This window comes from Lagopus muta, chromosome Z (assembly GCF_023343835.1).
Source record: "Lagopus muta isolate bLagMut1 chromosome Z, bLagMut1 primary, whole genome shotgun sequence".
NCBI classification, from domain to species: Eukaryota; Metazoa; Chordata; class Aves; order Galliformes; family Phasianidae; genus Lagopus; species Lagopus muta.
Window position 1 is genome coordinate 8,906,719 of NC_064472.1, and position 25,184 is coordinate 8,931,902.

At 51.9% G+C, this 25,184-nt stretch overlaps 3 protein-coding genes across 5 annotated transcripts in view; 1 reads left to right on the forward strand and 2 right to left on the reverse strand.

Moving 5' to 3' along the window:
• Positions 1 to 7,216, forward strand: part of DNAI1 (dynein axonemal intermediate chain 1) — a 136,020-nt gene extending 128,804 nt beyond the window's left edge. For all 3 annotated transcript variants that reach the window (XM_048930797.1, XM_048930799.1, XM_048930798.1), the window contains one exon: positions 7,022 to 7,216. In XM_048930797.1, the coding sequence (XP_048786754.1) occupies positions 7,022 to 7,147 (126 nt within the window). In that variant the 3' untranslated portion in view covers positions 7,148 to 7,216. The remainder of the gene's footprint in view (positions 1 to 7,021) is intronic.
• A 3,992-nt stretch (positions 7,217 to 11,208) lies between these two features.
• Positions 11,209 to 12,829, reverse strand: RPP25L (ribonuclease P/MRP subunit p25 like). The gene is made up of 2 exons (XM_048931129.1): positions 12,721 to 12,829; positions 11,209 to 12,516 (listed from the first exon to the last, which is right to left on the reverse strand). Exon 2 carries the CDS (start codon positions 12,505 to 12,507, stop codon positions 11,962 to 11,964), a length of 546 nt encoding a protein of 181 aa, XP_048787086.1. The 5' UTR covers positions 12,508 to 12,516; positions 12,721 to 12,829; the 3' UTR covers positions 11,209 to 11,961.
• A 3,320-nt stretch (positions 12,830 to 16,149) lies between these two features.
• On the reverse strand, positions 16,150 to 23,619 carry DCTN3 (dynactin subunit 3). Its single transcript, XM_048932006.1, has 7 exons — positions 23,483 to 23,619; positions 23,276 to 23,360; positions 19,734 to 19,820; positions 18,813 to 18,896; positions 18,003 to 18,061; positions 17,215 to 17,274; positions 16,150 to 16,580 (listed from the first exon to the last, which is right to left on the reverse strand). Exons 1-7 carry the CDS (start codon positions 23,585 to 23,587, stop codon positions 16,491 to 16,493), a joined length of 570 nt encoding a protein of 189 aa, XP_048787963.1. The 5' UTR covers positions 23,588 to 23,619; the 3' UTR covers positions 16,150 to 16,490.
• Between the last annotated feature and the right edge of the window lie 1,565 nt (positions 23,620 to 25,184).

Here is a 25,184-nt window from a genome sequence, read left to right on the forward strand (position 1 = left end):
AGTGTACTCTAGGGAATGTGCTTTAGCAGCAGGTTGGACTACATGATCTCCAGAGGCCCCATCCCACCCCTATGGTTCTGTGATTCTGTGATGGCCTGTTCCTTCCTTGATTATGCATTAGCATCAGGGAGATTGATTACTGCTTGCATTTCTCATCTGATTCTGTTATAAATAAAATGGCATTATATGCATGAAGCAATTAGATCTTAATAATGCTTTTCTAAACAGGATGTCAAGGATCTTAGTAGAAAGGGTTGGGATACAGTCAAATCAGCATTTCAAGACTGGATTGCCATTAAAACTGCTGCCAGCTGCCTGGACAGCTTACACAAAAACAGGATCCAGCTCTGCTTTTCAGTCAGGGTGCTGCTCAGTGTGCTCAGACACAGCCCAACATGTGCTGGCCGGCAGCGGTGAGCATTCTGCAGCAAGCAGCACTGTGCCAAACCTATCTTCAGGAGAGAGCTGACACCAAGGCTTCTGAATAGGAGCTCTGAGAGCAGGTTACAGCTGTGCCTCGTCTGCCTTGTGGCAGGAAGGGACTTCTCAGCCTCTGTCACAGAGCCTAGTCCTAGGGAAGACCAGTAGCTTTCGTGACTGTGTTTCCCAAGCTTGTCCTGGGTCCAGCTTCTTGCTGACCAGTTTGAAGCTGTGATCTTCATACTGCAGCATAACTCGGTCCCAGTACAGCTTTGCCTGACTTCCCACATACTCCAGAGTAGGAGTGTACCTGTTTTTGTGAGTGTTTGTGTGGCATCTCTGCTGGGCTGTTTCCTCTGCAGAAGGAAGGAAAACCCATGCAAGATATTTCATTAGTGGCAAACGGGAGACAAGGTCTGAAGTAAACAGGATACACTTCAGTGAGAATGGAAGCAAAATAGGAGGGGAGGGGAAGGAAATGGAAATAATTGACCAGGGAGGTTTCTAGGAAAAGATCCCAGACAGTTGCCAGCAGTTGCTCTGCTGTAGCAGAAGGGATACGCTGGGGAGAACAAGAAGGAGAGAAGGAAAACCCTCTGCTCAGGGCACGCTGTGCCAGCACCCCAAAGTCTAGGTCGAGAGCTGCACAAGCATCTGTCAGAAGCGATTTAAAAGCAGCCACTCTTACCATGGACCAGGGATGGGCGGGCGCTGGAGGGTTTCTGCTCGCCCTGCCCCAAGGGTGCTGTGATTATCTGGAAGGTGTGGTTGGAGTGACACAACTGTTTGCACAGCTCAAATACCTAGTGCTATTTCTGGAGCATCCCTGAGTTCAAGTGCAGCCATGGAGAGAGGGGAAGTGTGCTGTGGGTGACATTATATTTCAGATTGAGCTCTTTCAATACCACGGTATCAATCACAATGCAACTTTCATGTCATTGGCACTTAATATCATTTAATGAGTGGCACCTGGGAATGAAAATACTTATTTTCATGTCTTTTTATAGCAAAACTCACTTTCCAGTGTACTTGTGTTTATCCACAGTGAAGTATATTCACACACTAGTTCACAAATGTTACATTAGTAGCAAACAAGAATGTAGCCTGAAGAAGAGAAGGCTCCAGAGAGACCTCACTGTGTCCTTCCACTACTTGAAGAGAGCTTGTAAGGAGGAAGGACACACGCTTTTCACACAGTGAAAGAACAAGGGGGAATGGCTTTTAACTAAAAGAGAGGAGCTGTATGTTAGATGTATGGAAGAATACTTTCCTATGAAGGTGGTGACACCCTGGCACTGCTGCCCAAGAGCTGTGGTGCCCCGTCCCTGGAGGTGCTCGAGGCCAGGTTGGATGGGGCCCTGGGCAGCCTGAGCTGGTAGGGGCAACCAGCCCATGGCAGGGGTTGGGGCTGAGGGGGCTTTGAGGTCCCTTCCAACCCAAAGCATTCTGTGATTCTCTGAGTGGCTCTGTGCAAACATTTCCATGAGTTGTTTTAAAATTCTGATATGACGAAAGTTTTAAAGAGAATGCAGAGTTAAGAGCAAAAGAGCAGCTGGACTTTCATAGACAGGTAAAATGCAATGGCAGGAGATGTGTATTAACAGTAGCAGTCAGAGTAAGAGATATTCAGGAAAAAAAATGCATTACTTCTCTTTAGAATATACTGTTAATACAACTGCAGGTGACCTCGTGTTTTATCCTCTGTGAGATTACAGCATTATCAAGGTATTTCTAGAATTGCAAATCCACATTTATTTGGCTTTATTGAAATCTAATCTGTAATGGCTTACTGAACTGTTGTACAAAGACACTAAAGTAAAACTGAAATAAGAAAAAGAGATGATGCTGACTGATAAAGAAGTGTTGCAAGGTGACTGACAGTGCAACCTGCCATCTGGCATCAAGGTTTGTGGCTTAGGATGCCCTGAGGGCATCTCCCTGATCTGGCCAAAGGGTGGACTGATGTTGGAGCCCATTAGAGATGGGTCTGGCTGACTTAATACAGCTACAGCCCAGGGTGCCTCCTGCCTGTGATCTACCTGGACAGTCCTGACTAAAACCCAGTTTGAGCTCCTTCCTCCCTGTCTCAAGCTGTGTTCAAGAGATCCCACAACTAACCCATCAGGCACTGATACCCACCAGCCCTTCTGTCTGATAGCATTACAGCACAGGCTCTGGGTAACAGGGGTTCCCACTGAGTGTCATTTAGGGCTCATTAAAGTAATCAATCCCACCCAGAAGAGGCTGGTGGCCTTGCACAAAGTTGGAATCCAGTAGGGCTGGACCTAGGTCTGAAGGTGGAGGGGGATACTCTGCCCATCACCACCAGAGCCAAAGGAGATGGGCATGCATTGCCTCTGCCCCGTCCCAGTGGTGTTTTGCACCACCAGGACCCCTGCTGTGGAGACCAAAGCTTTTAGGAAGCCCTTATGGCTCAGAGCAAGGTAATTACCCTGCACACCTCGCAAGGATTTTTCTTGGTGCTTAGTGTTAAGTCTGAGAACTAGTATGACTGAAAATCATTTCCATGAGCCTTGTGAGGAGGTTATCTTAGCATCAGGCTGCTCTCTTTGAGGTAGCTGTTGTCAACTCTTCCCCATGACCAAAGGCAGTGATGCCTGAGGAGCTGGTCTCCATCACACAGTGCTCAGAACTGTGGCTGAACTGTCCCCGTGGTTGACAAGCCCAGTGTGTCCTCCTGTAGAAGCAAAGCACCTGTTGCTGATGCTCATTCACTGCAGCACCAGTGCAGGGCAGGGTTAAGGTGATGTGCTTAGGTGCCCTGTATCAGACTGACATGTCTCTGGGTAACTTTCAAATGTAGCTTTAACTTTAAGGATTTTATTTTGCTGATACTTGAGCTAAGGCTCGTGACCACATCCCTGTTGTAAACCCCTAAATGACAGATACGGTAAAGGCAGCAGAGAGACTGTTTTAAAAAATGTGTTTTGTGGTTTCCTGCACTGGCAGTGCCTGGTTCAGAGGAGCTCTGGGGGCCCTGCCTGTGCTTGGCTTCAGCTCTCCAAAGTTTGGCACAGCAGCTAAATGTGGACTTCTTGTGGCTATATTTAGGTACCTAAATTAGTGGTGTGTCAGAGAGGTTGCTTATGGCTCTGAGAGAGCATTCAGCATGGCTGAAAGCCCAAACTCTTCTTTCTCTACTCAAACAGCGGGGCCTGGGACTGTTCCTTTCTTACTCCACAGATGTACATGGTCTTTGTGTATGCCTTGGGATGCTCCCAGCCTCTCAGAGGTCTGATCCACTACTGTGTGCACACAGCTAAACCTTGCTCCTGCACCTTCCCTGGCAGATGGCACAGTGGATCTTGAGCTAGGCAATTGCTCCCATCATGATGTCTTTGCTGGTTCCAGTAGATTCACTGTCGGCTTCCAGGGTCACCTGTGGCCATCAGACCTGGATTCCCAGCTGTGTCCTGATACAGCCTTTTACAGATGCTGTCTCTGAGTCAAATATGTGAGCTGCAGAAAGGAGGGGGGCTCGCCCTGAGCAAGACAGGTTTTAGCTGAAGCTGGCAGGATGAGCATCTTTGTTGTGGGAAGCAAAAAGCCCCGAGATCCTGCCTGGCTGCTGACGTCTGAATAACCCAGCCATCCCCTGGGCTTTGCTGCCAGTTTCATTCCCCACAAGTAGAACATTTCCTGCGTCATTTATTTCCAAACAGTAGCAAAATAAGCCTAAATCCTTATCTCTAGTCAGTCAGCTAATCCTTCTGAGGGCTAGGAGCAATGCTGTCAAATCTGGCTACAAGTGTGGCTTGAGGTTCTCTGTGACTGCAAAGCGCCTTGCTGCTGCAGGTAGATGGCACCTCAAGAGCCCCACATGGTCCTGCCACAGTGTAGTGTGATCTCTACCTTACATCACAGCATCAGATAGCAATGGGGCCATGGTGGAGGTTTTGGACACTTGGGATATGCAGATCCTATCATAACCTTTCAGTACATATTAGGTTAGTGCACCAGAGAGCTTTGTTCAGAAAGGAGTTTGGTTTTCTTTGTCTTCTCAACAGAAAAGTTCCAGAGAAATCTCTTTGCTTTCATGTATTGAATTCTCCCATCCTGTTGCTGGCATGTTTTGCTTATGGAGGAGCCATCACCCTGGAGGTGTCACCTTGACCTGTCCCTGAGCAGGGCAGAAGGAGCAATGAAAGGTGTTCTCCAGAAGCAAAGTACCTTTGAAGGCCTGGCAGACCATGTGCCTTTCCACTGAGGGTAATAAGGCTGGGGGCTTTGCTCAGCCCCATTAGTGACTTCTTGAAGCTCCTCAGCCCTTTCTTATTCTGTAAGTACTTGCATACCTTTTGCATGGCAGTCATAGAATCATAGAATCATCAAGGTTGGAAAAGACCACTCAGATCATCTAGTCCCACCCAGCGCCCCCTACTATGCCTGCTAACTGTGTCCCTCAGCGCCACATTTCCACATTACTTGAAAACTTCCAGGGATGGCGACTCCACCACCCTGCTGGGCAGCCTGTGCCAATGGTCCTGGGTCACCAGGATGCTGTGTCCAGTCATCCCACTCTGTTGAGAATGGCAGGAACTGGAAGCACCACCTTGGCCAGCCTTCAGCAGGGACAGGTCCCCTCTGCTCCTGGGAAAGCTGTAAGGAATTTTCCACTGATTTTTGTGCCAGCACGGTTAACTTTCTTGCTACTTTAAAATACAAATATGTTTTGCTTTGTTAAAGCGAAACCTTACAGCAGATGTTTTATGATTATTCCACCAATGGGGGAAAAAAAAAAAAAAAGATGCTGAGAAGTGCCAGCATCATGAGTTTTATGGGAGAGTTTTATTAAGTTGGCAGTTTACTGTTCAGCAAGGGAATGAGGGCATCAGCCAAAGCACAGTGTCTCCAGTGTATATGACTCCCAAATCCTGGATGCAGGGCTCAGCTTGTGCCAGCATGAGGGGTGCTGGGACTCGGAGCACTGGGGCTGGGGTCTTCAAACAGCTGGTGCTGGTCCCAGTCCTGATCTTTGTTCTCAGCCCTCAGTCATCTTCCACACTCTGCATGGTCACCTCCCCACAGAGAACCATGCAGGGTGCAGCAGCAGTAGTGCCCACACTGCCCCTTGTCTCAGTTTCCCACCCTGGAGAGCCAGAGGAGAGCCTGAGTGTAGAGTGAAGTGAGTGTAGGACAATGTAGGGGCTTGGCATCTCCAGTGTACAGGCATGCACAGCAGTAGAGTCATTCCTAACGCATCCCTATTGCTGTTTCCTCCAAGAGCATTTTGCTCTCTTGCTGGGAAGCATTAACAATAAAACCGATGCAAATGATGCTGTGAGCAGCTCCAGTACCCGTTTGATGAGCTCCTTGGGGACAGACTTCCCATGTAAGTTTAGCTCTACATCTGTTGGCTCCATGGGGGTGATGCTCTGCCCCAGCTCCCCGTGAACCCATGAGGATGCCTTGCAGGCAGGGAGCAGACAGTGGACGGACCCCATCAGTTCATTGCCATCCGTCACAGGTGAGGAGTTGCATTCGCATGGGTGGTGATGCTTCTCTGAGCCCAGGGATGCTGCTAACAGCTTTGAGAGCTGCTGCTCCTTGGAGCACAGGGGAGTGAATGCCACGAAATCTGCAGGAGGCCAGCCTGGAACAACCACCCCAGAAAGAGTGTGTGATGGGAAACCTCTTTCTGGTCCAGTGCCTCAAAAAGGACTTTGCAAAGAGGTGTCAGACAGGGACCCCACTGGTGTTCAGGATAGCAGCAGGGTGACAGGAACATCCCAGCTTCTCCCTTTTCCAGCAAAGCAAAGCCCTCTTCTCCCATCCTGAGGGCCCATGCGCGGTGCTGTGTGCTATGCAGGGTACCAAAGGGAGGGTTCTGCACGCTGTCACACAGCAAAGCAGCTTTTCTGCAGAAATAGCTAAGTCCTGAAATACCCCGAGCAGCTGTGTTTATCCGAACGCTCCTGCTTAGAGAGATGCTCAGCTGTGACGTGGGCCATTAGCACAAACATCGTTCTGAGTGCCCGGAGCACAGCCAGGAAGGGCGTTGCTCAGTTTGCAGAGTTAATGCAAGCCAGCCCTGTCCCAGGATGTGATCTGTGAGCTGGGAAAATGAAAACCATGCAGCCTTGTCCTAGCTGAGGAGGGGATCTTTCCTAAGCAGGGCGAGCAGAAAGCAAGCAGCCTCTTCGTTCATGTGCTGCATTCTGCTCCCTCAGCCACTGCAGAGCATCCCCACGCAGTGCTGCCAGGAGCAGGCACAGGGCTCTGTGCTCACAGCCCAGGGTGGTGGTGTCCCCATGGCTCTACCATGGTTCAGGGACCCGTGCCACCTCTCTAGCACTGTGTTCACCCATGTTTTCTGCTTCCTGGGGTGCTCCAAGTCACACTGGGCAAAAATGAGCTTCCCCTAAGATCAAAAACAAGGATGAGGTCAGAGCCATGTTGTCAGTGTTGAGCCATGGGGATATGGCAGCAGATGCTGCTTTGGAGGAACACAGCAAGATAAATGCTGAGCTACACAGCTCCCACCACTTTGGGCTCAAAAGGTAGGGACAGGCAGGCATACCCCACACAGTTCAGCTCTCAGTCCCTCTCTGCTGACATCTTGGCTTTGTTCTCCCTGCAGGAGAAGAAGGGCCAGGAGGTAAAGAAGGGTCCTGAGGTGGAGATCGCCAAGCTGGACAAGCTGCTGATCCTGGTGCGGGAGCCAGATGGCAGGGCCCAGGGGCAGGAGGACAAAGCCCCGCTTTGACCAGCAGCTGCTTAGCATGCTCTGCCCTCTGATAGTGCAAGTGCTTCGCCCCCGTGCCTGGGTGAATAAAGAGAGGCACTGAAACTGTGGACAAACTGTGGCATTTGTGCCGTCCTGGTTCTGGCATGGGCAGTGCCCAAGGAGCCACATATGGGTCATTTACGCATGGGACCCTACTGTTTCAGGGCTTTGCAGCACAGGATTCAGCTGCTATGTGGCTGTGTTGAAAGCAGGAGCCACAGTGGCCTTGCTACGTGCTGGTGAGCAGGGATGCACTGCCACTGTCTTGTGTGCAGCCAGGAATAGGGACTTGCTGTGCCCTTTCTTGGCCTGGCTGTGGGTGTACACCATGCCCATATACATCCCCTGCACGTGCCATGTGCTCTGTAGGGATGGAAAGCACAGTACCACCACCACCAGGGCTGCACTCTGCTGCCTGCCTCAGCAGGCAAACACCTGGCTGGACTTCTCACACCGCGTTCAGAGGCTCAGAGGGACCCAACACAGCACCCACAGCATTGAGGGACAGCCCCAGAGTACCACACAGTGCCAGGGGCAGGAGATGAGGCCTCCCCCCACGTCCTCGTGCGCAGGACAGAGCTCAGAGACACCTCCTGGGTCCTACAATCTGTTTATTGGTCTAAAAAAACAAAAAAACAAAACCAAAAAAACCACAACTGCAAAGGGACATGTTAGCTACACCTGATTTGGGAAGGAGCCAGTCCTGGCAGAAGGACCCCAGCCCGCATCCCTCCCAGCACAGCCCCCCCTCCTTATTGCAGCATACCAGGCACCCCAGGGCCACACTCTGGCTATTGCTTGACTCTAGGATGGGCAGAGCAGAGCCCCAACAAACCCACAAGCAGAACAGAGGGGATGCTGACCACATCCCTTCCTGCACAGCCATTGTGGCACCAGAGAGGGGTCCAGGCTGCACCCACGTCCCTGGGTACTGAGGCTGGAAGACCCTTCAGTGTCGCTGCACCAGGCACACGAACTGACCCCACAGCTTTGAAATATCCCCATCTTTCTGTGGGCTCAGGTGGGCAGCAGTGAGACACAGGGAGGTGCCAGCAATCCCCAACCAACACACACACACAGAGGTGTCCATCATGGCAGCAAAAGGGACAGCAACAGAGAGAAGGATGCAGCAGCAGTCCCTGCCCATGAGCTGCCCCTAGATGCAGGCAAGCTCAGGGAGGGCAGGGTGTGAGTAGACCCTAATGGACAGATCGAGGACAGACGGACAGACTGAGTGGCCCTCTGCACCCTGGTGACTCCTCAGACCAAACCCAGGGGCAGGCAGGTGCCGGGTGCCCCCTGCTCTCCACACCTCGCAGCCACTCTGGTCGCTGTGGTGCTGCAGGGATCCCCAGGGCAGGTGCCACCCCGCAGCAGCCTCCTACAGGGGATGGGCCCTGTGCTGGCCCCGCTCAGCTCCGTGGCACGGCGGGGTGCTGCCGGCCGCCTCTCCACGTGCCACTGTTCCCGAGGGAAAGGCAGAGCGCGTCCCCTTAGCCGGGCTGTCCCCCCATGCGAGGTGACACCGAGGGTGGTGCACGTCCCCAGCCGCCGTCTCTCCATCACCGCGGCCATCCAGACACCGGGACGGCGGGGCTGAAGGGCTCCGCTCGGTGTCACTGTCCCTGCGCACAGATCCGCGTCCCCTCCGCCCCCATCGCCGCGCGCTCAGGGCTGCAGGAGGTATTTCTCCTCGTTCCTCGCTTCGTCCGCGTCGGACGCCGGGCTCTTCTTGGGGCACGACGGGGTCCTGCAGGCCTTGCAGAGGATGTGGAAGAGGATGAGGATGAGCAGAGCAATGATGCAGTTAAAAGAGATGGCAACGACCGCTCCGGTGGAGAGAGCCGTCCCCATCGCCGCCGCCCCGCGGGAGGAAGCGGAGCCCCCGGCTCGGGACGCGGCCTCCGCCCGATGGCATTGGCGGGGGACGGAGGAGACGGCGGCGGTGCTGGCGGCGGGCGGCGGGACGGCGTCACCCCAGCGCGGCCCGGACAGCGCCGGTGCAGCCTCGGAGGCGCGGGAGCGTCGGAGCGACTCCTCCAGCGGCGCTGCGGCGACGCGGGGTCTCCTCTGCCGTGCACCTGGAGGGGAGAAAGAACCGTCACCGCCGGCACGAGGGGACGGCACGGAGCACGAGGCGGGCTGCGCCGCCTCCCTCCGCACATCCCCAGCGCCGAGGGGACTTCGCGGGACGGAGCCCGCGACCTCCCGGAGGGACGCGCATCTTCCCATCCCGCGCCCGCAACAAGTCCCGTCTCGGCTCATCCCGGCCCCACAGTTACCTGTCGCCGCCGCGGCCGCTCCGCCCCGGGAGCTGCCGCTCGGAGCCGCGTCCGGTCCTCGCTGTCCCGGCGCGGAGTGGCGCCCGGTCCCGCTGCTCGGCGCCGGTCCGCCGCCGCCTCCCGCCGCTCCGGGGGGGGGGGCGGGGCGTGGCCTGCGGACGCCCCGCCCAAAACCGCTGGTGGCGGCCCCGCCCCTCCGCGCCGCGCAGCCATTGGACGAGCGCTCTGCGCTGGCCCCGCTCCTCGGCGCGCTCTGCCGGGGCCGCGCTGCTGTTGCGCGCGGTGCGGTGCGGTACGGACGCAGACGCCGGGTGGTACGTGAGCTGCCCGGGCTGCTGTGAGCACACGTATGTGCATGGGCGCAGGCACACCCCAGCCCCTTATCTGCACTACAGCAGGGGTGAGGATGAAGCAGCTCTATGGCCTTGCTGGGGACGCACGCGGAGTGCCCCTGGGAGGGGTGCGCAGCCCCGTGCGCAGAGGCACCAAGTCCTGTGTACAGTGCAGACAACGAGGCATGGGGTGGCCCAGCCCTGCTGCTGGTCCCCGTGCAGCCTCGGCTCGAGCCCCACAGCTACCCATGGCTGGCCGGCCGAAACGCTGGGTGCTGACACTGAGGAACCCCCGTGTGGCACATGTGGCTGTGGGTAAAGGACACCCACGTGGCACATGCTGCACCGGTGCTGCAGGCCCACTGGATCGGGGAAAAGCTCAGTGAGGAAGGGAGTCTGCAAGGGCTGAGCATCCTGGAGCCTACGCGTGCCCCAAAAAGCCACCTCTGGGCCACAGGCCGCAAATGCGGGGCTATGTTGTCCAGGGTGGCCGTGTGCAGTGCAAAGCATCAGGGGAAGTCCGAGCAGCTGTCTCGACGGCTCGTGTTCTGCACCGAGCAGCTCAGCATGGCTTGGTCGCATCAGGAAGAAGGCAGCAGGGTATGGGATGCAAATCCGCAAGGCAGCTGGGGACCTCTCCTGGCTGCCAGCTGCACACTCACCTCTGTTGGCTCTGCTGTCCACTCGTTGGGTGGGCTTCGCTTGGGGAATCTCCATACTGCGGCCCGTGGATAGAGCCCAGCGTGCCGCTGCATCCACCTGGGAACGATTTTTGTACTGCAAAAGATATAAAATCACTCTGCAGCTCTGACTGGGAGCTGAGGGGAGTGCTGCCACGAGGAAGGATTATAAGGGCTATTTCAGGATCTAGCTCTAAGTTGATGGTGTTGAACAGTAAACACAGACATGCTGCTCATTGCAATGCAGGCAGTGCAATCAGATGCTCAAGCATCTTTCCTTAGCGTTTATCTCTGAACTGCTAATTAGTTAGTAAAGGCTACTACTAGTCAGCCTGCTACTCAGCTCAGGCATCAGTCACCAAGCTTTCAGCTGTGGGCTCATGCTGGCACAGCAGAGCCACACAAGGACATGGCGTGGCCCTGCAGCTCCTTCCTGCCCAGCAGGTGCTCCAGGATCAAAGCTGTGGCACACAATGTGATGCTCTATCCCCTGCTTCATTCAGTAGCGTTCAGGACAAGTATTTTCAAGACTGCTCTTCCAGAGAGTTTAAAGGAAAATTAAAAAAAACAGCAAAAAGTTTCCCCCAAAAATACCATCCCGGCTTTTCCATTGGTAGAAAAGGTAAATGGCAAAGGAAAACCTTTCTCCACCATCAGGGTCCACTTACAGGAGAAAAATGCCTGCAGCTGCAGCCCCGTCAGTAATGCTGAGGGTGACCTCCAGTGCAACGAAGAAGACACAATACATGTTTTATCACTTAAAAACTTTATTTTAAACCCATCTCTATGCATCATAAAGGAACAGAAAGGGGAAGCAAGCATCCTCTGGAGCTTACCATTGCCACCTCAGTGCACTTGCCCTTGCCTACATTGTTTCAGTATGGTGATGACTTTAGTTGACTCCTGCCAGAGGTGTAACTGTCAGCTCCAGAGAGGAAGTGAAAGTAGGACAGAAAGGGATGATTGGCACACAGTGAGTTACATCCCTGCAGTCCCACATCTAAACCATCAGGACACTGGAAGGCTTGAGCAGAAGATGGCCTCTCAGGCACAGGTGAAGTGACCAGTCCAGCCCAGAACGACGCCATCCGCACACAGGAGTTGCAATGACGGGCTGGCAACCCAAGCTGGGCCACGTCTCCCCTCTAGGAGCTGCCTCCACCTCTGTTCAGGCAAAGCACTGCCATACCTGGAATGCCTGTTTGGGCTCACTAACTGGATGCCAATGGTCCTTGCCCAAATAGGTGAATCCTGTATTTCCATCTCATCCCTGAGCAACAGGCTATGGAGTGCAGCCTGGCACCATCTGACATGGAAACTTGCCAAAACACAATTTAGACAGCTACAGTTTTGTCAATTTCAGAACAGTGAGTTTTCCTGTCTACCCCTAACAGCTCCGAAAGCCTGTGTTCAGCACCAGCTTTCCAGCTAGAGCAGCTGGATGGTTTCTGTAATATCCCCAAGCTACACCCACAAGTGTCCCTGTCTCAAGACTTCACTCAGGACTCCCCAGGCCCTCCACTGGCACGAGGGTGCTTTCCCATGCTGCCAGTTCCCCTTCCTCCACCCTGCTTCCTCTTCATTTGGGCCTGGGACTCTGCTTTAAGTGTCTCAATCCAGAAGGCGTCAAAAGAGCCTGGAGCCTGATATCCAGGCTCCTGGGGATCGAGGGCATCTTTGCTCAGCAAAACACATATGGCAGGAATGTTTCTCTTCACCGTCAAGGCATCAAGACCTGCCTCAGGCACAATGGGTTCCCAGATCTCCTCGATCTGTTTAAAAAGCACTTTGGTGATTTGATGGAGTTCTTTCAGCCTTCTTTTCATGATTTCCACACATGTGATAGTCTTGCTAACAGCCTTGCCTGAGCCAGTGAAAAGGATCTGCCTCACTGAGTCCAGTTCCATCTTGCCAATGGCGTAGCCCATGAGATTTCTTATTTTACTTCCATCTTTCACTTTCATTTCAATGATATCAGGAGGCAGGTCAGTGAAAGGAAGAGGACAAGGTTTCTCTACAATTTTGGTCTTCTTATAGTTTTCCATTCTGTTGTGCTGAAAAGGAAAATGGACCCATGAATACTGTAATTAAGGCTCATACAAATCAATCAGTGCGGGCTTTCCCACCCAGCAAGAAGTTCAGCGGCATCTGCAGCTTCCAGCAACCTGTGCCAGCACAGCAGAGCTTGAATCTGAGGCGGCCATTGGCACGATTTCAGCCCCACTGACCACGAGAAAAGTCTCAGCACCTCCACGCACCTGCAGCTGAGAAATTTCCAAATGCTGTGCAAAGGACTTCTTGCTCCAATTACGTGTAATCTTTTCTCCAAAGGGCACCGTCAGGTTTTGGCACCCGGACAAGGCAGATACAAACTATCCACCAGAATACCCCGGATGTGCAGAAGTGCAAAGGGAAGCGGTCATTTCTAGCACAGGCAGCCTAGGCACCGGTCAGCAACATGAACGCTGGGGTCATTGGGAATGAGCAGCGCAGGTTCAGCTGGCGGAATCCTGGGGAAAAGCAAAGAACAAACGAAAGAGCTCAGGTAAGCCGGCCCACGCTTTCCCCCCCTCTGGGCCTATAGTTACGCCCGGCTCCCGGACAGGCCCACCGCAGGCACGGCAATACGGCCGCGGAAGGACGGGGGCCAAAGAGAGGCTGGAGGAGGCTGAGCCCCACAGGGCCAGTCCTACAGGCCGGCCGCCGCGCGGGGAAGAAGCACGGGGCGGGAAAAAGTCCCGCGGTGAAGGGGAGCCGATGTCTGGATGCGCTCTGCAGGCTCCGGGCTGCAGGACGGGCCCGACGCAGCCGGGAACCGCGCTCACCTGCCGGCGGCGCCGCACCGCGCCCCTCGCCGCAAAATGGCGGCCGCCACGAGATGTGCGCATGCGCGGGGACGGAAGGGCGGTGCCCCGCTTATGTCCCGGCTCCTCATTGGACGTGGAGTCCAGGTGGGCGTGACGGAATGGTGACGTCAGGCCCGGCCGAGCTTTGAGGTCAGGGAGGTGGATCCGCATCCCCTAGAGCGGGAGTTTGAGGACGGGGTGATACGGGGCTGTGGGACTCGGGGCCGGGAATTCGGAACCCACTGCGCGGGAGCCTCATGTGCCACGTTCCTGTGCCCGCAGGCTGGCAGACAACGCTTGCGACTGAGGAGATGGTGGCGGCGAGGAGCAGCAGCACTGCAGTCAGGTGAGTCTCCTGTGGATCAGTGCCAAGCCCCACGCTTGCCCTGATGCGTGCCAGGCAGTGCTGGGCCCATTAGAGGAGCCCAGCCCTGGACTGGGAACTGGCACGCTTCAGGTCGGCCAGATGGGCCAAGGGCGTCCCTGGGCTCAGGCCCCCTCCCTGTTTTGCAGGTGCTGACAGAGATGTGTGGGCCTTGGTGTTCCTGCTCCATCTGCAGCTGCTGTAGCAAAGCTGACCAGGAGCTGCAGCAGCTGGTGCTGTTGGCGCTGCCTGAGCACGTGGGCACTCTGGGCCCTGACTTTTGGAAGACAGCCTGGAGGGACCTGACAGAGCTGGTGGAGCCTGTCCTGCTGCAGCTCCCCCAGTGCCCAGAGCACTACCAGAAGAAATGATGACAACTCCCTGACTGCAAAGAGGAGCCCCAGGAAGGATGGTGCCCAGCCACACTGCTCAGTCTCTAAGGAGTGGAAGGGTATATGAAGAACTCAGCATTAACGTGGCACAGAAAAGCATCAAAGTGCATCTGGGCACCCTGTCCAAACAGCTACAGTGCTCCAAGGAGCAAGCAGGGAGACTGCGGTGCCTCCCTGTCCTAAACTCACCCAGCCAGGGCAGTCCTAGTCACTGCTGCAGCACAGGATGAACCCCTGTCTGCAGGCAACCTCCTCAGGAAAGAAAGGCTGAGACGGTGAGGGGATGTCAACATCACCAAGGCATCCCAGAATGTGTTGGTGCCAGGACCAGCACAGCTGCTGATACTCCAGAATGTGGAGCTGAACTGGGAGTTCAACAAGTGGGCATTGCAGGGCCTGGGGCAGAATACTTCTACCACTGACAAGAGCTGTGCAGGGGTCACTGGAATGCTCCTCAGAAAGAGAGTATACATAGAGATCCTGAAATTCTCTGGTGCAACCACGACTGAGATTCAGGGCTCTAAGGCAGACACGAGCCAGTGACTGCCCCTCTGTCCAGCCATCAGTGAGGGGGAAGACTGATCTGTGCCTAGAGGTAAAGCTTCAGAGATTCCTTAGAGCAGTACAGCAGTCCACTGAACAGCTGCAGTGCCCATGGCCACCTTGGCATGCCAATCTCTTCCTCATCAGTAGGAAACACCGCCTGCAGCCAGCTCTAATCACACAGCAGCAGCTTGGGGAACCCTCCACCTGCTCAGCTGCATGTAGGGCAGCAGGATTCAGCTCAGTGCCCATCTGCTTCCCCAGCTGTAAGGCCACATTCCTGCCTGTGAAGCAGTGCTGTGGAAGGAGGGCTCTGCCAGCATCTAAGTGACTGCTCCATCAGAAGCAGCTGGGGCTGAGGCATGCCCCAAAGGACCTAAGGAAACAAGTGGTGGCACCATAGGAAAAGCAAATGAAAGAGCACCCAGAGCACCCACTTCCAAAGAAATAAAGTGACTTGTACAGAAGAGCTGAAGAGCTCTCATACCCTGCATTGCCCACTGGCAGACGTATTGGTGATGGAGGTGTGACTTTCAGCTCTGAGATTCACACAGAGGGTGGTGACACACTGGAACAGGTTGCCCAAGGAGGTTGTGGATGCCCCATCCCTGGAGGCATTCAAGGCCAGGCTGGATGTGGCTCTGGGCAGTCTGGTATAGTGGCTGGCAACCCTGCACATAGCAGGGGCTTGGAACTAGATGATCATTGTGGTCCTTTTCAACCCAGGCCATTCTGTGATTCTATGAGGGAGGTGTACTATTCCACAGGAGGACAAGGTGATGAGGATTAGATGAGGATTAGTCAAGGAGAACCAGCTATTCCTCCTGGAACTCCTTTGGCTCACCTTCAGCTGGGCATGCCATGAGGCAGCCTGGGGCTCTCAGCAACTCATCTGGAGGCAAAGCACCAAGCTCAGTGCCACCTCTTTGACCAAAGGGGGCTTTGGGCTCCCACAGAGTCAGCAAGAGGCCAGCATCCCCTTCTACGAGCAGTGATCTATGTGGTACATAGTCGCTCCTTTGGCTCACCTTCACCTGTGACCCAGGTGTCAGATCTGCCTGGCTTCCAGCCTACCTTGTATGACACACACATCACCCCTTCACTGTCATATTTTCTACAAGCCACGCAGGATGGTTTAGGAGCTGCTGGCTTCACAAAGGCATATGCTCACACTCAGAAAGTGGACAAATCCCATGCTCCAGCCAGAACAGGCAGGGGGCAGCAAATGCCTCTTTCCCAATAAGAAAGGACTGGCTGGGGCTCTGACTCAATTTCTGCCATTCTAGTAAGCAGAGGAAGGATGCAGGCCAGGGTCACTTGCTCCTCCCAGTCTCCAGGAGTTCCCCTTTTCACTGTCGCACAACAAGACACCAGCAGTCACCCCAGGAAGGGACACGCAGATGACTGCTTCCAGTTCATGCTAGGCATAACATTGCCTTATGAGACATCAGCCGTGGGCAGCTGGCAGCACATGGATCTGCATGAGTTTAACCAGGCATTCTGTGCCACTCATGCATTCAGGGGAGGAAGAGACAAGCCAGGTAGTGTATTAGAGCTTTACTATGATCCACAATAAGAGCAAAAAGGGATTTTTAAAGTACGTTACCAGCTTGAAAACATAAAAATGCAAGACAGCATATTAAGAACAGTGACATATTAAGAGAAAACTATATGCAAACAGTGGCATATTGACAGTGCAGCTTTGATTAAGGGCCACAAAGCCAGGGTGCCCCCAGGAGCCTGTGTCATCATTTGTAGCATACTCACGGTGAGTATAAAGATGGTGAGGCAAGAGGATGCAAGCAGCTGCTGCAGTCTCTCCTGAGTAACTCAAGGCCAGCAGGGTCGTAAGACCTTGGCTCTTTGCCCTCCCAGCTTTGCCATCACTCTGCTGTGGGTTTCACTTCACTGGCTGCTTCCAGCTGTGTTAGTATTTCATTCCACTGGACAAACTGCTTGGAGAGAAGCAGAGTCTGGATATTCTTCTTAAGGAAAAAGAAGTGAAAACTTCAAGGAGGAAACAGTATAGCCAGAGCAGCCCTCATCAGCCTGACAGCACTGATATAAAACCAATTCCTTGGCAGAGAAAAAGGTGAAGGAAACTGGATTTACACTACATAGACTCAAACCAAGTACACACCAATGGGTGTCCAGAAGCCACTTCTAAACACTGCACAGCTCTGCAAATTAAAGGTCTTCCTTCAGAAAAAAGCAGAGCTCCCCCACCCACTGTAGTTCAGGATGCGTTCCAGCACTGGGATGAGAATGAGCTGCTGCAAGGCTCTGGCAGGTCACAGGCACATTCAAATGACATGCTAGCTCCTTTGTGCCACGCCACACTGTAAGCAGATCCAGCAAAAAAGCTTTGTCTCACAAGCAACATCCTGCCCTTCCTGTCTCACATAGGCAGTTCTGTCTCTCAGCACTGTATCAGGACTCCACTCCTGAGGTAAGTATAATGAAAGGAACACAAGCATCACTACACCAGAAAAGGTACTGGCTATTAAACCTAAGGCTGGACATTGCCTGCTTCCAGCTACCTGATAGGACGAGGTGGCCCAACAGACAGGTGTGCAGTTCAGTCCAAGGCACCAGCTAAAAGGATACTGTCTTGTTGTAGTTTTCCAAGAGCATCTTGACTTCATCAGTAAACTGTTCACACTGCTCCTGCAAAAAACAGTGCCTCAATGAGTAAGCAGTAAATAAGTTAAAGGACATCTGTAATTCCAGGCAACACGGGGGAAACCCTGTCCAAGGCTAGTACCAAAACTGAAACTCAGGCCCTGGCTGTGACCACTCACAGTGGCTGAAAGAGTTTCCATAGTTGTAGTAAAAGTTATGAAGAAACACCCATGCTCACACAGTGCAAGAGCACCCATGCTAGCACTGGTGCGTGCTCTTTCTTAGCATCCATGCTTTCCTTGCCTCAGAAGGAAAACTTGCAGCAAAACATAAGAAGGGGGGCATTAAGTGCTGCCCAGGCTACACCCTCCCACCTCATGGGGTACTCAAATGGGGAAGGAAAGAGACAAGGTGACAGCATTAACAGCCTTCTAGAGACTGGGACACTGAAGAAGTGCAACATTTCAGTGTTCCAGTGAAAAGCAGAACAGCAGCTGGTTAAACACGCTGCTGCTTACTAAGAGGTGCTCAAACCTCCATTTTGAGCAGCTTACGGTAGGTAAAAAGCTTTTCCAACTCAAAGTCAAATGTTAGTAATCCTAGGTATCTCCCCCAAAAGTTCTTAAACTTTTTTTTTTTTCTTGCTGCAGTTTTAAAGGTGTGGTATAAACGATAATTCAAACAGCTGCAGATACAAGGGTATCATCAGTACACCCACTATCAAATGCTTCCTTCTTCTGGCTAGTGAAGACTGTCATGAACATTCACACTACCTGTTGCTGTATCTGGATTTGAGAGAGTCGCTGTAGTTTGGCTGCATGTTCTGGAGCCGCTGAAAGCACAGAAATCCATTTTGTTTGTTTTACATCATGTAGGATTAATTATTAAAAAAAAAAGAACATTGCTTCTCCAAGGGCATGTCACAGCAAAATTCTGCTCAGTGAATTCAAGTGCTCCATTCCAAAAACATGTTTTTTTACACAATTAAAAAAAGCCAACTAACAGAAAAACCCACATAGCTACACTGCACACTAAATAACAGGTTTATTTGCTAACTACTTGAGTTAGGGTGAGTTAGCAGATGCTTGCATTGAGGGAGCAAACAATTAGATGAACACTGTAGTAAACATTAAAAGAAACATCTCTGCCTACACAAGGAACACTGATGTTCTGGATATAAGACAGCACATAAGCAGAACCCAGGAGAGTCACCAGAGCCTGGGGATTGCACATAGTGCTTAGTCATAGTTTCTCACCCTTTGCCAAGCCACTGCCTCTAACCTCTTTACTGAACTACACAGTCACCTCCCTGACCCCTTGGTGCAGTGGTCACATTCCCACCCCAGGTGTGCTTGGTAACAGCTAAGACATTCAGCAGTGCTCTGTTAGACACTGCACACTTTCTAGACATGGAACATGAGAGCAACGTGAGGCAGGAGCAGATATACCACTGTGTACCTACTTTACTGACACTAAGTTGTGTGCTCAGCTGTTCTCAAGTCTGAGGCTCACAAAAAAATGAACAGCAACAGCACAGACAACAGCTTGGAGGATAGCATTTGCAACTGAGATACCTGGCATACCTTGGATACTGGCACTGTCTAAGATGGGCTCAAGGTTCTTCACCTGCTCCAGGAGGGCTACTCGGGAAGGAAGAGCCTGCTCCTCTGATCAGGGAGAGATAATAAGGAATATTAGGAAATAAAGATAGAGTTTTAGCTTCTCACAAATACTGGTGCATTAATGTATATGAATCTGTTTTCTAAACCATTTACACACAACACACCGGAGAACAGCTTGGCAAATACAGAAAACAAAACTCATAGCCAAAGCTAGAGTAAAGGCATGAAAGTCTCTGACTACAGACTTGGAAGTTCCCAAGTTAAAGGAGCTCTTCAACAGGTCAGCTGTAGCCCCACCCCAAAAAAGGACTTATTCCTACTCCAAATGATGACCAGCTGGAACTGTCACTTACACTCCAGCTCCTTTTTTCCAGTTATTTACCTCTACAAAAAAAGAGCTTGCTTATGATTTCATTCAGCCTTTTATGATGTTCACGAGTACATTCTCATTCATGATAACTTAAGTCAGAAGTATCTCCACGAAAATTAATTCACTATAACCAAGACAAGGCTGAACCAAGTTATTTGGGGGCAAAGGAGAATAAAGCTGGAAGGTATTTAATGTATACTCAAAATCCTCCTGTTTTTCTTACAGTCCTCAGAGTATTTAAAAAAAGGGTGAGGAAAGCTATTCAAGCTCCATCTTTTTCTTTTCAGCCTTGTTAATTTATGGATAAATTGATCTATAGTTAGATCAGAAGAGATAAAATGACAGCATGGACATGCGCAGAGGAGCACAATGGGGTGACAGACATCCTCATAGAAATCACATTTTAGTTAGCTCTAAAGAGGTTTGCTTTTTCACATCTTTATAACTAAACAAAGTAACTCAACCCAATCCAGCAGTGCTAAAAACCTGTTTCCTTTCATTTTAAGCCATACCTGCCAAGATGAACTCCAGCTTCCAAGTGTCTGGAACAGCCATTCTGTCAATGTACAGAGGGTCTAGGTATTTTATTACATCTTCAACTAAAGAAAAAGATAGGTTTGAAGACACAAAGTAAGAAAGATGTTACTGCTTTTACAAGTGGAATTCCCCATGGCACTGCATCACACAAGGTTGCTTTGCAAACACCCTACAATTAGTGCTATTTTTATTCAGATTCACCAATGTTTGCAGCACTTGATGACAAATGACTTTGGAAAGCCTTGACCAAGAACTTATAAATGACTCAAGCCCAAATAACTGCTTTCTTACAGACATCTCCATCACTTACTTTTTGTTTAGCTAACAATACCAATTAAATCTGCTTCTTCCTGCCCTTGATACAAAACCAGAGGACTCTCACTCACTCTGGTTCCTAAAATTATTTACAAATGTACTGTACTGTTTTCACACCTAACACTCATCACAGCCTTGGACCACACCAGCCGTCCCAGTGCTGCTCCCATGGTGCCAGGCCATGATTCTTGGCCATGATAAAGCTCTATGGGACGAACCACAGCTCTGTGTTCACAGTTGATGCCCCTGGCTTAGAGAAGGCTCTGCAGACATGATCAGCAGTACTGGGATGGCATCTCTAGTGCTCCCACCACACACAGAAGGGAGAGATGATCTGGTGAGTGGTTGCTCTCAACCCACAAGAGCTCAGGCCCTAGAAGTCCTCCAGACGCGTATTGGGCATGGCTATGTAAAGCAAAAAGTGGGTTGCAGCAGCCTTTTCTCCACTCCCAGCAGCTCACTGGAAGAATCACATTACAGACCAAACTGAAGTGACATTCTGCAAGTTTAAATCCAAGGCATTCAAGTTTGGGACATGTGTGAATTAGATAACAAAAAGTATTTATTTCGTAAAATTACAAGCAGTTACCAGTCTATGAAACACCATTATAATTTTGGTGATGTTTGAATCCCCACACCCTAAAATTAATCATAGAATTATTAAGGTTGAAAAGATCATTAGGGTCACTTAATTCAACCATCAATCCATCGCCAGCATCCCTGCTAACTGATGTTCCTCATTACCTCATCTCTCTTAAACACCCCCAGGAATTCCACCATTTCCCTGGGCAGCCTGCTCCTACACCTTACCACTCTTTCAGAGAATTTTTTTCCTAACATTTAATCCAAACTTTCCCAGCACAACTTGAGGCCATTATCTCTCATCCCACTGCTGATTACTTGGGAGAAGACACCAATCCCTGTCTCGCTGTGACATCCTTTTAAGGAGCTGTAGAGAGCTACAAGGTCTCCCCTGAACCTTCTCTTCTCCAGACTAAACAATCCTTTCAAGACTGAAAGACTAAACAAGTCTTTCAGCTGACGCTCATAAGACTTGCATTCCAGAATCTTCACAGTTTTGTTGCCCTTCTCTGGGCACACTCCAGTGACTTGATGTCTTTGTTGTAGTGAGGGGCCCAAAACTGAACACAGTACTCATGGCATGGCCTCACCAGCACTGAGGACAGTGGGACAATCACTTACCCAGTTCTGCTGAATACACTGTTTCTGATACAAGCAAGCATACTGTTGCCCTTGGCCACCTGGGCACACTGCTGGCTCATGTTCAGCCAGCCATCAACTATCATCCACAGATCCTTTTGCACCAGGCAGCTTTGCAGCCACTCTGCCCCAAAGCCTGTGGAGCTGCATGGGACTGTTCTGAACAAAGTGAAGGACCTGGCACTTGGGCTTCTTGAACTTCATCCTTTTGGCCTTAGCCAAGCAATCCAGCCTTTCCAGATCTCTCTGCAAAGCCTTCCTATGCTCAACATTTCCTCCCATTTTGGTGTCATCTGCAAACTTACAGAGTGTGCACTCAATCCCCTGCTCCAGATCATCAGTAAAGATATTAGACCAGTCTGGCCCCAGTCGCAACCCCCTGGAACACCACTCCTGACCAGTTGCCAGTTAAATTTAACTCCATTCACCATCATTTTCTGGCCCAGCCATCCAGCCAGATTTTTACACAGAGAAGGGCACACCTGTTTAAGCCACAGGCTGTCAGCTTCTCTAGTAGAATACTGTGGGAGACACTATCAAAGGCTTTGCTAGAGTCTGAGCAGAGTACGCCCATAGCCTTTCTCTCATCTACCAGGCAGGTTACCTAGTCATAGGAGATCAGGTTAGTGAAGTATATTCTGCCTTTCGTGAACTCATGTTGGCTTGTGATCTCCTGGTTATCCCACACACGCTGTGTAATCAGACTCAAAGACAATCTGCTCCATAACCTTCCTCGGTACTAAGGCCAGTCTGACCAGCAGTTTTCCAGATGCTTCTTCTAGAAATGTGCCACAAGTCTCCAGTGCCGTACAGATCCAAGCACATTTCAGTTTCTCACAATGTCCTGCCTGTCAGGAGTGCTGAGGGGACACAAGTTGTTGGGAGGGAACAGAGCCAGAACAGCTGACCTTATTATTACCAGCTTTGAAATCTAGAGAACTGAAACACTACTTAATGTAGAGAGCCACCCCACTACCTCTCCTTCCTAGCCTCTCTCTTCTGAAGAGCTTACAACCCTTCATTGCAGCACTCCAGTTACAAGGGCCATTGTACCACATTTCAGTGATAGCAACCAAGTCATAGCTCTCCTGTCACACAATGGCTTCTAGCTCCTGCTTCTTGCCCATGCTATGTGCATCAATGAAGATGCACTTCAACTGAAGTATTGCTCTCAGCCCTAGCTGATATGCTGCACCTAAGCTCATTTCTAATGAGCCTGGTTTTGTTCCCTCACTCCCTTCAAACCTAGTTTAAAGCCATCTCAGTGAACTCCATCAACTGCTGGGCTTTTCCCCCTTTGAGACAGGTGGATCTCATCTGTCACCCAGTAAGCCTAGTGCTGAATAAACTGACCCATAAAAAAAAAAAACCAAAAACAACATTCCACCAATGGCAACAGCCACAAAGCCACATGTCAATCACATGAGTTTTCCTGATCCTCTCAGTATTTTGCCCTATTACTGAACGAATTGAGGAAAGTGACTGTTTACAAGGTTGGATAGTGATAGAACAAGGGGGAATAGTTTTAAACTGAGATGGGGAGGTTTAGGTGAATATTAGGAGGAAGTTTTTCCACACAAAGGGTGGTCACACTGGAACAGGTTGCCCAAGAAAGTTGTGGATGTCCTATCCCTGGAAACATTCAAGGTCAGGCTGGATGTGGCTCTGGGCATCTTGGTCGGGCGGTTGGTGACCCTGCACACAGCAGGGGAGTTGAAACAAGATGATCATTGTGGTCCTTTTCAACTCAGGTCATTCTATGATTCTACAAAAACACTACCTGAGCTCCCACCCCTTTAACTAACCACCCCAACGCCCTGAAGACCAGCAAACAGATAACTTTTTCATTTTCTTGCTTCTAGGCAAAACGTGCCGAACCAGAACCACAAAGGAGCCAGCTGAGCCCCAAGGAGGGGATGTGGGCTCACAACATGCATCACTGCCACCTTTCTGCACGACCCCAGCACAGCAGCCCACTCACTTTTCTTAAACAGGATCTTGATCCTCTCCCTCTTGCCGGCGATGTTGCTCAACGCCACCTGCACCTTGACGAGCTCATCGGCCACCTGCAGGGGGAACGGACCCGTCAGCCGCCAGCGAGCCGTGAGGCCCGTGGCCGGGCTGTGGAGCGGCCTCTGCGCGAGGATACCCAATGGGCGGCTGGAGAGGATAAGAACGGAACCCCGACCTTTGGCGGCTCGCAGGCGCCGACTCCCATGCGCTGCTCCAATTCCTCCAGCCGCCAGTGTAGCTGCTGTAAAGCCGCCATCTCCGCCGCCATCTTCGCCGCCATCTTGCCGCCGCACCGGAAGCTGCACAGCTTCACTTCCGGCCCGCCCCGCCCGGGTTACGCCCCGTTGCCATAGCGGCGCGTTGCTAAGGGAGGCCGTTTCCGTGGCGACGGACAGCCCCGGGCGGGCTGAGGGCTGCGGGGCTGCGCCGAGCCCCCCGGAGACGGCGGGGCGGTCGATGCTGATTTGCACTGCAGAGAGAGGCGTGCGGGTCTCGCGGCATCCGGGCGGTCGATGGATGCTTCATTCCTGCGAGGTCCTTCGGGCGAGAGGCACTCGGGTGTGTTAAAAGCAACGGAGCAATGGCGGGACCGGAGGATGCAGGGCCTTTGAAATCCAGGAGCTGCCTCGGGCTTTCCCTCAGGCCCCGACCTGCCCGCATTCACCTTCCTCCCATCGACCACAGCCACGCAATGAGGGGCTGGTGAAGGCAGCAGCTGTCCCCAGCCCACCTGCACTCACAGCCATAGAAACCTCTTGAAGGGCCGAGATGGATCCATGGCAGCAGAGCCACCACAGACGGTGGATTCCCTGGCTGCAAAGCGATTGGTTCTGGAGACCCCAGAGCATCTTTCTGTCCCTCTCATAGAATCGTACAATCACAGAATTATAGAATCGCTCAGGTTGGAAAAGACCTTAAAGATCATCAAGTCCAACCAGCACATAACCGTGCTACCCTACCTCTAACAATCCTCTGCTAAATCATGTCCCTGAGCACCACATCCAAACAGCTTTTAAACACATCCAGGGATGGTGACTCAACCACCTCCCTGGGGAGCCTATTCCAGTGCCTAACAACCCTTTCTGCAAAGAAGTGTTTCCTGATATCCAAACTAAATCTCCCCTGGCACAACTTGAGGCCATTTCCTCTCCTCCTGTCACCTGTCACCAGTGAGAAGACACCAACCCCACTCTCACTGAAAGCATCTTTCAGATATTGGAAGAGAGCAATAAGGTCTCCCCTCAGCCTCCTCCAGACCAAACAGCCCCAGTTCCTTCAGTCTCTCCTCATAGGGCACATTCTCCAAGCCCTTCACCAGCCTTGTTGCCCTTTTTTGGACCTGCTCCAGCACCTCCATGTCCTTTCTGTACTGAGGTGCCCAAAACTGAACACAGCCCTTGAGGTGAGGCCTCGCCAGTGCCAAGTACAGGGGCAGGATGACTTCCCTAGTCCTGCTCACCACCACTCCTCATACAAGCCAGGATGCCACTGGCCTTCTTGGCCACCTGGGCACACTGCTGGCTCATGTTCAACCAACTGCCCATCAGTACCCCAAGGTCCCTTTCTGTCAGGCAGCTTTCCAGCCACCCCTCCCTGAGTCTGTAGGGTTGCCTGGGGCTGTGACTAAACTGCCCCTGAGCTGTGACTAAATTGCAGGCCTTGACACTTGACCCTATTGAAACTACAGTTTACATTGGCCCATCGATCCAGTCTATCCAGGTCCCTCTGTAGTGCCTTTCTCCCCTCAGGCAGATCAACACTCCCTCCCAACATGGTGTCACCTGCAAACTTACTGAGGGTGCATTCAGTCCCCTGATCAGGATCCTTAACAAAGATGTTAAATAGGAGTGGACCCACACTGAGCTCTGGGGGATGCC

Bases quoted from the DNA above. Each gene is read 5' to 3' on its own strand.
- DCTN3 (XM_048932006.1), bottom strand. From the start codon at position 23,587: ATGGCGGCGAAGATGGCGGCGGAGATGGCGGCTTTACAGCAGCTACAC. The intron at 18,062-18,812 runs GTATGCCAGGTA...CTGTGCTTTCAG, and splicing joins AGACAGTGCCAGTATCCAAG to CGGCTCCAGAACATGCAGCC. The intron at 17,275-18,002 runs GTAGTGTGAATG...TGTTTTTTGCAG, and splicing joins AAATCCAGATACAGCAACAG to GAGCAGTGTGAACAGTTTAC.
- RPP25L (XM_048931129.1), bottom strand. From the start codon at position 12,507: ATGGAAAACTATAAGAAGACCAAAATTGTAGAGAAACCTTGTCCTCTT.